We start from the raw sequence: 13,478 nt of genomic DNA, 5'->3' as shown, positions 1-13,478 counted from the left end.
CTAAAAAAAATTAAAGGTAAAAATAAAGATTTATTTTAGGCTATCATAAGTGTTTTTGTGTGTGTGTGATTATACTATATTCCTATTTCATTTATAACACTTTAAACTTTGCAAGCCGATCATCTTCAAACTCAAAAGACATTTTTTTAAGTGTCCTAACTTGACTGCTGCTGCATAATGGGGTGTTTCTTTTCATAACTACTTTTTTTTTAACACAGCTTTGTTTCTTCATTCATTTTCTTGTCGGCTTAGTCCCTTTATTAATCTGGGGTTGCCACAGCGGAATGAACCGCCAACTTATCCAGCAAGTTTTTACACAGCGGATGCCCTTCCAGCCGCAACCCATTTCTGGGAAACATCCACACACACACAGACTCATACACTATGGACAATTAGCCTACCCAATTCACCTGTACCGCATGTCTTTGGACTGTGGGGGAAACCGGAAAACCCGGAGGAAACCCACGCGAACGCAGGGAGAACATGCAAACTCCACACAGAAACGCCAACTGAGCCGAGGATCGAACCAGTGACCTTCTTGCTATGAGGCGAACGTGCTACCCACTGCGTCGCCTAACACAGGTTTAGCCATTTCAAAATGGAAGCAAACATTAAAAAAGGTTCTGCATTTTGTCAATTTTAGCTTAATTTTAATAATATTAATAATAATCAATATAATAAATAAAAATATTATTTATAGTGTAGACTACTGTGGGACTATTAGTCTACTTTAAAATTAATCCCGAACTGAAAAACTAATGTGAACTGGCAGTTGTGTCTCTGCTAAAATTTATTTAAATTTATTTTTAGTTTTTTTCCCTTTAGAGCTTAAGAGACTTGTATTTAAAGTATTAGTTAACAAAAACATGAAATGAATTAAGCTGCTCGCCTTCATGCCATTCTCCTGTGCATGTTTAGAAAGCGCCTCCCCACGCCGCATGCATGTTTACACGGTTGCACCCTGACCTGACGCGGAGACCAGATCTCTGGACTATAGGGCTATCCTTAATTTCACAGTTTTCTAAATTTAATAGCTTTTTCATATTATAAAATATCTAAATGTGTGTTCTGAAATTAATTCCTTTTATTGATTCAACTATGGAATAATCTCACTTAATGGTTTGTTTGTAGGGTTCTTAAAAAATGGTTAAAAACAAAACAGCACAGATAGTCTATAACCAGTTTGTTTGATGATGCTGCCTTTGTTTTATGAAGTTTTATAAACTAATTTTGAGAGGAGCTCATGATATGATTCATCGCAGCTGGCATCACATCAACAATCAGTGCTAGCCCAATCAGATATCATTGCTAGACCAAACAGATGAATTCTAGCTTTCATTAAATAAACCCATTCATCCTTATGTTTAGTTTTGAAGAACACCCCATCCCACCACACCCCAGCTCTCAAGACCTACCTGATCTCAACCCCCCTGTAATACTACATAACCAGGAGGGAGCTCTAGACTCGAGTATCTCCATGCTCAGGGTTCTCTCTGCATGCCAAATGTGCAAATTTATATCAAGCAATAGCTATGTGTGAACACTTAAAATAGCCTTTTTATGTAAAGAATTATAATGTTGTGTATGTGTGTTTATTTAATTTAATTTTCCTTTTCTTTTTTATTTTTAAATGTCAAACCACCCTTGAACAGGCGTCCAATGCTTAACACTTTAACAAATGCATTTGTTTTGTCCAGGGTCATTATGATGTCCACGTTAAATAAATCAACAAATAAAAATGTTTTAAACACTTGACTCAACCTTCTTCAAAGTATCCTCTTTAATGTTCAGCAGATGTAGGAAACTCATACTGATTTGGAAGAACTTGAGTGAGCTAATGATGACAGCATTTTTATACTTTGAAGACTATTTCTTGTGTGCATCAATGATGAGATGCCTCTGCACCTTCACATTCACTACAGAGAGGCCACAGATGTACGTTGGCTTTATTCATTGATTGATTCATTCATTCACTGAAGGAATTTGTCAGTGTAATTCTAACTCCAGTTATGTCTAATAAAACGCATCCCTGAGCTGAGCGCTCTGGATCCAGCACTAACGCACAGCCCTGCGGGGTGAACATCAGGAAACGCTGCGACGAGATTGGCCTTTTGCCAAAGGAATCAAACACGAGTCCGGGCCAAACCGCAGCCAAGGCTAAATAAACAGCGACCTGTGCCGCCTGACAGTAAAAGTGCGTCTGATGAAGAGAGCTCGTAAAAAGGACAGATGTTGTTTAACCAGAACAAATGTCCCCTGCAGGTGAACGATTCACAGTTACGAGAAGAGCGTCACTCCCGGGCTTTTGACGCACTATGTGAATGGGATGAGAGACAAAGGCTCACCTAAATCGTAGGCTATATTGTGCACCAGGTACTGATCAAGATCAGCTCATAAACTTGATAGTAGTTGTCATGCCTCTGGGTTAAAGACCATAGTAGTATATTGAAATGGATGGTTGTTGGTTCAAACCTCTACAAGGAACAAATCATGTGCCCTAGAGCACTACCACTAAAACCAGATTGCTTCAGAATGGGGTCAGTCCTTATTTTATGGAATTGAAATACTAATATAAACAACGTGCAAATAATAGATTTGAAAATAAAATCAAATCCAGATTAGTTTTTGTTTTAAATGTGTACATTAAAATAATGTCATGACTCATTTGTTTACTCTATAAAATTACTGATTAATGGAATTTGTTGGGTTTGCTCATCACAATAACTGCATCATTTCTACTTTTATGAATTTTCAGTGTTTTAGCTTGATCAGCAACAGTGCTATGAAAAAAGCAGTGACTTAATTGTTTGCAGGCTGTGGTTATCAACACTTTGTTTAAAAAAAACAGCATAGAAAATTATGTTGCTGCTTTTAAGTTTTATTTTAGTGGAAGGATGTTTCATGTGTAAAAGCTACTATGACTTATGAAAATGACACATTGTATCATTTGCCTCACTCAGGAGATAACATTCTACTCAAGCACAATTGCTTTGTTCCTTATTCTGGTCCTACATTATAGAAATTTCGGATGTTTTACACCTGACTTACACCATAAGTTCATTACTAGAGGCTCCAAGACCTGAAATGGGTGTGTCTAATTAGTGAGACCTCCAAAATGAGCAGCACTTCAGGACCAACTATCACTTATCTAAAGGAAGTGGAGACTAACAAACAATAGGTCTTTAAGAAAACAAACAAACAAGCAAACAAAAAATACAGAATTGTTCCTCTGGCAGACAAGACAATAAGAAATTATCTTCTTAATGACAAAAGTTAAAGCAAAATGACAACAGAACAGGAAGTTTAGTTGCCTGCTCTTTGTGTAGAACAACAGATAACTCGGTTTACCTGGTCGCCTATTGTTGGGTGGTCGGTGTCCGGTGACTGGAGCACCGGCTCTGTGGCTTCATAGTGCGGCACTGGCCCCGTGGATGACACCTCATCTTTGTTTTTCTGGGATATTTCGCGTTTGAGCTCCGAGCGCAGGTCCAGGTAGCAGAAGAGGGTGACGAGGTGCAGAGAGAGCGAGAGGATGAACAAACTCAGGAAGATTTTGCAGTTGTTGCATTGGCTTTGGCACTCACACGCCGCCTGCGTGCGCTCGCGCTCCTCCAACTTCGCCGGCTCGCGCTTCGGTTCCATGGCTGCGTGCAGGTCAATCAGCATTGCTTCTGCATACCGAACTTCCTCGTCCTCTCAGCGACTGTTGGCTTGTGCTGGTCGCGGTGAGCAAGCGCTTCTCTGCGGGCTCATCTGGCTTCCTGACCTCAGACTGCGAGGTTTCACGCTGATAACCTACTGCGGCCAGTTCCAGAGACCGACCCCCAGACGCTGATTGGCTGGCGGTGTGACGTCATCTCATTGAAAATCCTGCCGCGGAAAAGAGCGCGAGGCTCCACACAACAACTACGACATTCACCAGAGAATGCGGACGCACGCAAATCACTCCAGCGCTAACGCGTAGATTACACAATAGTTCCATCCGTAGCTACATCTAATAGTTCCCATTTCGCAATCCCTGAAAAGAACCATCTGTTAACGAGTTAACTGATGAAGTCAACAGAGTTTCCGAATTCATTTTTATTATTATACACGATAGCGACTCCCCAGCACGTTATAAATCTACTACATACCACATCTGATGCGTCATAAATGATTAGTTACAATGTTACACATTAGTTATCAGATATAGACGTCATTAAACTCTGAAGATCCACAAGGGACCCCTCAAGGACCCTGTAAAACTTGGTCCTAAATCAAGATACCCCGCAATTCACGATCTTTCTTGTCAAACTTTCGCTAGCCACATGTTTGTACATTGGGGTTACTCGGTGAGAGTGAGTGAGCGTGCAAGTGTGTGAAGTCCCACATCTTTAAAGCGTTAGAACAGAGGACTGGTAGTGTAATTGTGGCATATGTTGAGAATCAGAGCAGAGTGAGTGTTAAAAGCAGGACAGCACTGCCAATCAAACAAAAACATCAAATGACACACACACGCACACACATGCAAAGAAACGCACATGAGCTCTCGATGCTTTTCAAACAGCAAAATTATACACATACATGCACTCCAGCTTACACACATTTATCATACTGTCAAGCAACAAAGCACACACACCATATTCATTTAACTACAAAATACACAGTTATTTATTACTGTGGAAAATCTTTTCTGCTGGGTGTTGTTGGAGATGAGCAACTGGTTACTGTGGAAACCACTAACAGACAATATTTGTGTAGTTATCTTTCTTTCTCTGGCAGTTTGCAGCAGTCTTGTTGCTCTCATTTTATACTGTGAAAAACAAATTGAGGGGGAAAATGGATAGATTAGACAGTGGCAAAATACACACAGATACCCAGATTAATGAGTATTTCTTCCAATAAAGTGTAACAATTTTTTGAAAACTTTTTAAAAGTAAATAAGAACAAATTCTGCATAATACTGTAAACACACATGGTAACACATGAGAAAGCAATATAATATACTACTGCTGATCTTTCAGATAGGTTCTGTGGCGATTAGTAAAATGATATTATGTTTATTGCCATATAAGCTTTTTGACTATTAAATACTCAGTTTAAATAGTTAAACATATAACCCAACTATAGGCTATTATAGCACTTTCCCAACTATGGGTTATTTTAACCCAATGCATTGGGTTATTTTGATTAAATGTATTTTTTCCCATTCTGGTATTATTATACTAATACTATTAATTGTATAATTATAGCTGTGTAAATAAATAAAATACAGTTTTCAAAAATATTAAAATGTATACTTTATTTCCAATACATTTTAAGGTCCAGACGCTTAAGCATTTTATCCATTTAATATAGATCAGCTATAAAGTGCGCATTTGTTGCAACAATTAAGAGTACTGGTGAAACGAATATAAAACACACGACACGGAGAGGTAATTTTATATAAAATAACAACATTATTGCGTTAGAGCTTAACACATAACAATACAGCTATTTTGTGTCAGTTAAATTAGTTTACTGTTGAAATTAAAAAAATTTAACTCAACTGGTTGAGTTATCAAATAAATAACTCAATAAGGGTAAAAATAACCCTACAAATCACCAAATATTTAATCCAACTGGTTGAGTTAATAAATAACCCAATAAAGGTTAAAAATAACCCAACAAAAATAACCTCATCATAATCAACCACATAAGAGCAAAACAGCAATACAACTCAAGCAATTTTTTATGTCGGTGGTCAACTTCATATTTTTGTCAGAATTATGCACTTACAGGTATAAATTTCTGCTTATATTTTGGCATAGACTTTTCTGTTTTAGGGAAGACTAATGATTCCATTTTAAGCATTTTGGGGAAAAAATGCATCTTTAAAGGGCTGGTTCACAAAGAAAACAAAACAAAAGTTTTGTCATCATTTACTCATACTTGACTTGCTGCAAACCAGTTTTGTTCTGTTGAAAACAAACAAACAAACAAACAAACAAACAAACAAACAAACAAACAAACAAACAAACAAAAAGATGTTTTGAATAGTGCTGCATACCTGTAACCATTAACATCGTACAATCAGGCACTGAAATGTTGACTCACTTTAAAGGGCACCTATGATGAAAATCTACTTTTGTAAGCTGTTTGGACTGTGTGTAAGTATAGTGTGTCCTCAGTCATACTGGAGTGATAGAAACAAAAGTCTCTATTTAAAATTTACTGATGTTAAAATAGGATTTAAATCCCAGTAATTTTGAGGCACATCGCAAACTGACGTAGTATAACGGCAATTCTATGGTAAAAATAATCGAGCGCACCGGGGATGATTATGCGAGAGGAGAAGTGAACCTTGAGTAGATTAAAAACATACAGGAAACTAGTGCTCACACATGCACAGGGTATGTTAACGTACATGCTAAACTAATCCAGCGCAATGTAACGGCCGCTCGTGAGCTCGTTGGAAACCCCTGACTGCATACATCATAATCTGTACGCTCTACAACAATTAGACACACTCCCGCCCCAAGACTGACAAAAATTTCAAAAGTTTTGCGCAAGCATAGAGAAAAGCCAGCGAGCGAGCGAGCGAGAGAACAGTTCATGATGTGTGCGTGAGAGGGTTTACAACGAGCTCACGAGCACCCGTTTCTTTGCGCTGGATCAGTTCAGCGTGCGCATTAACATCCTCTGTGCATGCACGAGCACTAGTTTCCTCGCGTGTAGGTCTGTAATCTTATCACGGTTCACTTCTCCTCGCATTTAAACATCATGGGTGCAGTCGGTTAATTTTTGGCGTGGAATTGCCGTCATATATGAGTGTGGTTTTCCCTGCCCACATAATTGAATGACAGGCGCAATGTTTCTATAATAACATGTATACACATGTCCACAGAAAATTTTGTTTGGAAATAAACTTCAAACATTTGTTCCAACTCTCTGTGATTTTTATAAGTTTTATAAGTTTAAAACGTTTTTAAAACTGAGCATGTTTGTAATAACGCCAGTGAAATCACTATGTAATTCTTAACAGCTATAATCACCATGGCTGCATGGTGTCATGGTGAGTACTGCAAACAGCATTTGTTTGAGACTCATCATTTCAGAAAGGCTTGAAAAAACTCCACCACAAATACATCAAATACACTTGACACAACTTGGTATTATTTGACTAATGAGCTGTATTTCAGCTTCCTCTGAGTCTGTCCCTGTCACTGTTTATCTGAAGTAATGCAGGGGAAGCAGACATGCACGTGGGAGTGGTGGGCTGGGAGAAGCAGCTCATTTGCATTTAAAGCCACAGGCTACTAAATCCGCTACAATATATTCTTACACCAAACTGGGTAGATTTTGGAGGTTATAATGAATAATCAGATGAGCTGAAACTTTACAAACACATTCTGGAGACACCAAAGGCTTATCTTACATCTTGTAAAAGGGGTAAAATAGGTGCCTTTTAACATTTCTGGCCAAATTGGATTTTTTGACATAAGCCACACTCTTTCTTTTTGTATTTTGAGTACACACGGTGCAGTTCATAACACGATTCAACATTACCTCATACTCAGAAAAAGGGTGTACAGAGCTCACTATATAATTCTGAAAAAAATAAATAAATAAAATCAAGTCCAAAAATTTTGAAAGATGCTCTCTGACCTCCCTCTTCATTGCTTTCTTTCTCCCTTTCTCTTCCTCTGTTCTCGCTCCACTCACAGCTGTGCTCTGTGTACTGCAGATCCTCTGTGACCTCATAAAGCTGAGCCTCTTTAATATGGTTTTATATTAAATCTGTGCTGCTTTTATTCGGCTCCAGACGCTTTAATCTTAAATCACTTAAATATTCACAGCTACACTGCTGCTGAATCGATTCAGCGCCACACACACATGCACACACGGTCGAGCTGTCTCACACTCAGCCAGTGTCCTCTGACAATTCATGATGGATCTTTAAACGCAGACATTACCAAATAATGCAATAAAAGCATCAATACAATAGCTAAACCCACCCAGAAAGTCTGGAACAAGTTCTAAACAAACGCACGCACACGCATTCATGCACGCGCATCAACAAACAAGCACACGCAGACGCGCAACAGAAACCTTTGCCAAATACACACACACACACACAAATGAACAAAAAAAAAACTATTCTTCAATGAATATACAGGTATGGGTCTGAGGCCCTTGAGCAGTCAAAATTAAATTACACAAATTAACTTAACAGAGAATCCAGCCAATACGGAGCCCAGAGAGACTGGAATAAGGGTGCTAAGAGTTTAAGAAAACAGTAACTACATACATACAGAGAAGTAGAACATGTTTTACATAGACTCAGAAACACCACCCATATGTTAAGTTATAATAAAACTGATTTAACAAGTAAGAGAATTTTGTGATTCCAGTTTGTTTAGAGCAGAGATGCCAAATGTAGGGCTCTGGGGCCAAAGTTGACCCATTGTAATCTTTGAATTGGCCCACCATCCCATCTGAGAAGAGAGTGAGAATGATAGGGGCAAATGTCTTTAACACAGATATTGTCATTTCTAATTTAACATAACATTCTTTTGATTGTTTGTTTTATTGCTGAGCTACAAAAAAAAAAAAAAAAAAACTGTAATAAAATGTTTCAATCAAATATGGTAAATGAATCTGATTTGTAAAAATGTAAATAGCAATCCAGGCTCATTCTAAAAACGTACCTCTATATACATTTCTGGAATCTGTTAAACATGTCCCAGGAGGTCCATTTTTTTTGCAGTTTTTGTTTTCGCAAATCCACGAGAGGCCACTGTGTCTGCTTTTTAAGAACTCAAATTTTTCTCGCGAATGCCGTTCGTGCCTACTGCTCTCTCGGAAATCCACCAGAGCCTGCTGTCGACTAAATGTTTTACTGACTGACTGATTGACAGACCCACCTCCCTTCCCTAAACCCAACCAATAGTGTTTTCAAAAGTACCGATTGACCATGACCCTGGGCACCCTTGGTTTAGAGGTAAATTACATATCTGACACATATCATTACATTATATCAAATGCTACTTGTTATTGTGATTTATATTGTGGAAATATGTGGAAATAAGTATTCAACACGTCACCACTTTTTCTCAGAAAACATAGTTCTTAAGGTGCTGTTGACTTGAAATTTTCACCAGATGTTGATAGCAACCAAATAAATCAACATATGCAAAAGAAAACAATATTAATCAGTTTACAAATCTAGTTATGTGTAATAAAATTAAACAGCAGGAAAAAAGTATTGAACACATGAAGAAGGGAGCTGTAGAAAGCCCAGACAGCAGCTGAAATCTCCCAGAAGTTATCCAGCAACCCTCTGCCCTTCCTCATTTTAAATTAATATCAGCTGCTTCAGTCCAACATCTACTTTATCAGGATGATGAAGATGAAACCACAGTGGACATTTCAGCAAGACATTGATCCAAAACACAGCCAAGGAATCTCTCAAATGCTTTCAGAGAAAGAAAAACAATCTGTAGAATGGCCCAGCCAATTACTTCACTTGAATCTAACTGAAAATACAAAATAAAGATTTGATAGACGAGACCCACAAAACCATCAAGGTTTTTACACTCTGTTGAAGTCTGTGATAAAATCACACCAATTCATGTGACTTCATTCTCCATATGAGGGGCGACCTTAAGCTGCCATCACCAAAAAAGCCTTTTATATAAAGTGTTAAATATATTTCAGTAATTCACCACAGTTTCCTTGTGTTATTCCATTGCTATTACACATTTTAGATTTTTGTTATATTTTTATGTTTCTATTGCTTGGATTTTTTTAACCAAAATGTGCTTCAATGCCATGTCAACAGCACTTTTAGAATGTTTTTCCCAGAAAAAAAAAAAAAAAAAAAAAACATGACGTGTCCCACTGTGGTCATTGTCATACTCTCATTATGTATTGTATTATATTATATTGTATTATATTATATTATATTATATTATATTATATTATATTATATTATATTATATTATATTATATTATATTATATTGTATTGTATTATATTATATTATATTATATTAGATTAGATTATAATATATTATAATATATTAAATTATATTATATTATATTATATTATATTATATTATATTATATATTTGTCATGTACTCTTTTATATGCCTATTTGCATCTTAAATGTGCCATCTTTCATCTTAAATTTACTTTAATTTCAAAGGACACAGATAAAAACAAGACAGACCACGATACAGACATATGTCCACACTCCAGTTTTTTATTTTATGTAAAAGAAAAAATAAAATAAAAATATTAATATTATTATAATAAATGATTGCAAAAGCTAAAATTTAAAGCAGTTTCGAGCACTTTATCGAAAATCTGTAAACCTTGAAAACAGTTGCTAAAAATTCAAGCAGTAGCAAGGATTTCCAGCACCAGTATAATCCCCGTTTCTAATACAGATTGGAAGACGTATCTACAGTTTGAAGCAGAGGTAGTAGAATGGAAGCTGTATCTACAGTTTGAAGCAGAGATATCCTTTTCAGAGGCCATGAAGTTTATGGACTGATACTGATTCAAGATTTATCCACAGTACACTCCAAGCCTAACAATCACTATGAGAAAACACTGACTCCTACTGGCCAAAACTCTTACCACACAGGCCGCTCTCTGAACAAAGCGGAGTGTAAAAACATAAAGGGGGGAAATTACTTTAGATCAGCACAGTACAGCCTTAAAGTCCATAGAGAACTGGCATCAGAGTCTGAGACAAGAAGCCTGTGCTGAAGCAGAACATCCCGGCAGGAGTTTAGATGGTGGAGGAGATAATCTCAGAGAAAAAGGGCCACAGAAGTAGCAACATGAGAACAGATTCAGTGACTCAGCTCATGGACTTTATCTCTCCAACACATCGCTCACACACTCACTGAGAGGAAGACAGACTCACTGAGATGAGCAGCTAAACGTCTTTAGTAAATGAATAAACAAGCCCAGCTGCTGTAGAGTATTTATTCCTGGATGACTGAAAACCTTCACAGACATGAACACTCCCTTTTAACAGTTGAATAAATTGGGTCACATTTAAAAAGAAAACTTATTTAGTCATTAAAAATACAGCTAGGTTGTCTTTTATGGTTTCTAATGTAGCAAGTAATAGGAACTGTGCAAGTACACTTCACTCTCCAGGCCTCAAGAGGCACACTAGTGAACAGTGGTAAAGGCAGTGGTCTTTATAGTAGGGCTGGGCTGATAAACAATATTATATCAAATCGCACTACAATTTATGTCAATACCAATGATAAGCTCTGGACTTTTTTACTCTATATTGATCCAAGAATTCCCAGAGATGGGTTGCGGCTGAAAGGGCATCCGCTGCGTAAAAACTTGCTGGATAAGTTGGCGGTTCATTCCGCTGTGGCGACCCCAGATTAATAAAGGGACTAAGCCGACAAGAAAATGAATGAATGGATTGATCCAAGAATCAATCACACAGCAGAAATGTGCAACAATAGAAATCTAAAAGTGTGTTGATATTAGAGATGTACCGAATATTTGGCCAATGAAAATTTATCATCTGAAAATATGTTATACCATTTATTGGACCCCCTAATTTTTGTGGCTTGAGTCATTGTTGGGGTACTCTTTTAAGTATGTAATGTATTATATCAAAATATATATGGTTATTGTTCAATATGGCAACTAATTATCGAGGTTAATTTTTGCCGTATCGCTCAGCCCTACTTAATAGTCCTCGTTAGTGCACCAGAACGAATTAATGTTCTCTTAAAGTTAGTGTTTACTCCATTCCACTCAATCTTGCAAACAGCTGTCAAATACACACTCTCAAGATGGTGTTGCTAGCACTAAATGTAGTTCTTTGGCTATTGTTAAACACTGTAAAAAAAAAAAAAAATATATATATATATAAATATATATATATATATATATATATATATATATATATATATATATATATATATATATATATATATATATATATATATATATATATATATATATATATATATATATATTATAATGTTTATTTTATATAGCACCTATCCAGAACTTAGGACGTTTCATAAAATGATAAAAAAGTGAAAATACAAACAAACTAACAAGAGAACAAATAGCAAAAATAAAACCGAAACAACAACTCGTTCATTCATTCATTTTCTTATCTTAGTCTCTTTATTAATCTGGGGTAGCCACAGCGGAATGAACTACCAACTTATCCAGCATATGTTTTACACAGCGAATGCCCATCCAGATGCAACCCATTACTGGGAATCACCCATACATTGTTATTCACACTCATACACTACACACAATTTAGCTTATTCAATTCACCTGTACTGCATGTCTGGATTTGTGGGGGAAACCGGAGCACCCAGAGGAAACCCACGTGAACACAGGGAGAACACGCAAACGCCACACAAAAATTCCAACTGACCCATGCGAGGCTTGAACCAGCAACCTTCTTGCTGTGAGGTGACAATGCTACCCACTGCGCTGCCATAGAAACAACATCTACAGAATTTAATGATAGTAAAATTCAGAAAATAAGTGAGTTTTAAAAAGAGACTAATACTTATAAATATTATTGATGCAGCGGAGTGAGTGTGGCTGAGAGTTCCAGAGCTTTGATGCAGCAACACTAAATTCTGGTGCTATACAGCACTTAAAGGGACAGTTCACGCACACTAAAGTGCTTCCAAACATTTGTGATATGATAAAAGATATTTTGAACAGTGCTCAAAACATATAACCATATGAATTCCATAATTTATTTCAAACAAATCTTCAAAATATCTACTTTTCTGTTCAACAGATGAAAGAAAGTCAAACATGTTTGTGACAAGTGAAGGGAGAGTAAATGAAAGAATTTTCAGTTTTGGGTGAATCGTCCCTTTAAATTGTTTACCAGCCAAAAAAACACTTAATTGTGCTAAACAGCACCTCAACTACCATGAAGAACTGATAAAAAACATTTTGTGTGTGTGTAATTTGAATCATAGATGAGTACTACAGAAGGGTGAGTTTGCCACATGTATGGTATTTGTTATGGTTGAACTTTTACGTGCACGTGGACCCTTTTACGCAGACAAAAAAAACATGGCTATGCATAGAGTCCTGACGCAATTGTAACACAGGCAAGACAGTCAGTGAGGAATGAGAAGGATTCTGAGACCTCCTCATGTCAACTTTTTGTAGAAATCACATTATGCACTGAGGACTCAAAAAATGCTTACCCATATTTTCATTTCTTTGGCCAATTTATTTGTTTTATGTTTAGTCCACTTAAATTTGTAAACCATTACATTGACTTGGTGTTTTGTGTTGGGACAACATTAAGAAATTGTGTTTGTCCAACTACCTGGTAAGTGGATTAATAGTGTGTGCTTGAATTAAGGGAAATGTTGACAATAAAAGTAATCGAAGGTGTTTAAAGTTAATAGAAAGACTTGTTAATGTTTAATCTTCACTTTAGTTTGGAGATTTAGAAGATTTTCATGTAATGTTTTAAGG

General features: G+C 36.7%; 1 protein-coding gene across 6 annotated transcripts in view; it reads right to left on the bottom strand.

Annotated features, from left to right (window-relative positions):
- eda (ectodysplasin A) overlaps positions 1-3,780 on the bottom strand; it is a 63,771-nt gene extending 59,991 nt beyond the window's left edge. For 5 of the 6 annotated variants that reach the window (XR_012406151.1, XR_012406152.1, XM_073951126.1 and 2 more), the window contains exon 1: positions 3,349-3,763. Coding sequence is in view for 4 of the 6 variants with exons in the window: in XM_073951126.1 (XP_073807227.1) it covers positions 3,349-3,666 (318 nt within the window). In the remaining 2 variants the exon portion in view is untranslated. 6 annotated transcript variants of the gene reach the window in all.
- Between the last annotated feature and the right edge of the window lie 9,698 nt (positions 3,781-13,478).

Source organism: Danio rerio, chromosome 5 (genome assembly GCF_049306965.1).
Source record: "Danio rerio strain Tuebingen ecotype United States chromosome 5, GRCz12tu, whole genome shotgun sequence".
Lineage (NCBI taxonomy): Eukaryota > Metazoa > Chordata > Actinopteri > Cypriniformes > Danionidae > Danio > Danio rerio.
Note: the sequence above shows the minus strand (reverse complement) of the source record. Positions and strands in the feature narration are given on the sequence as shown.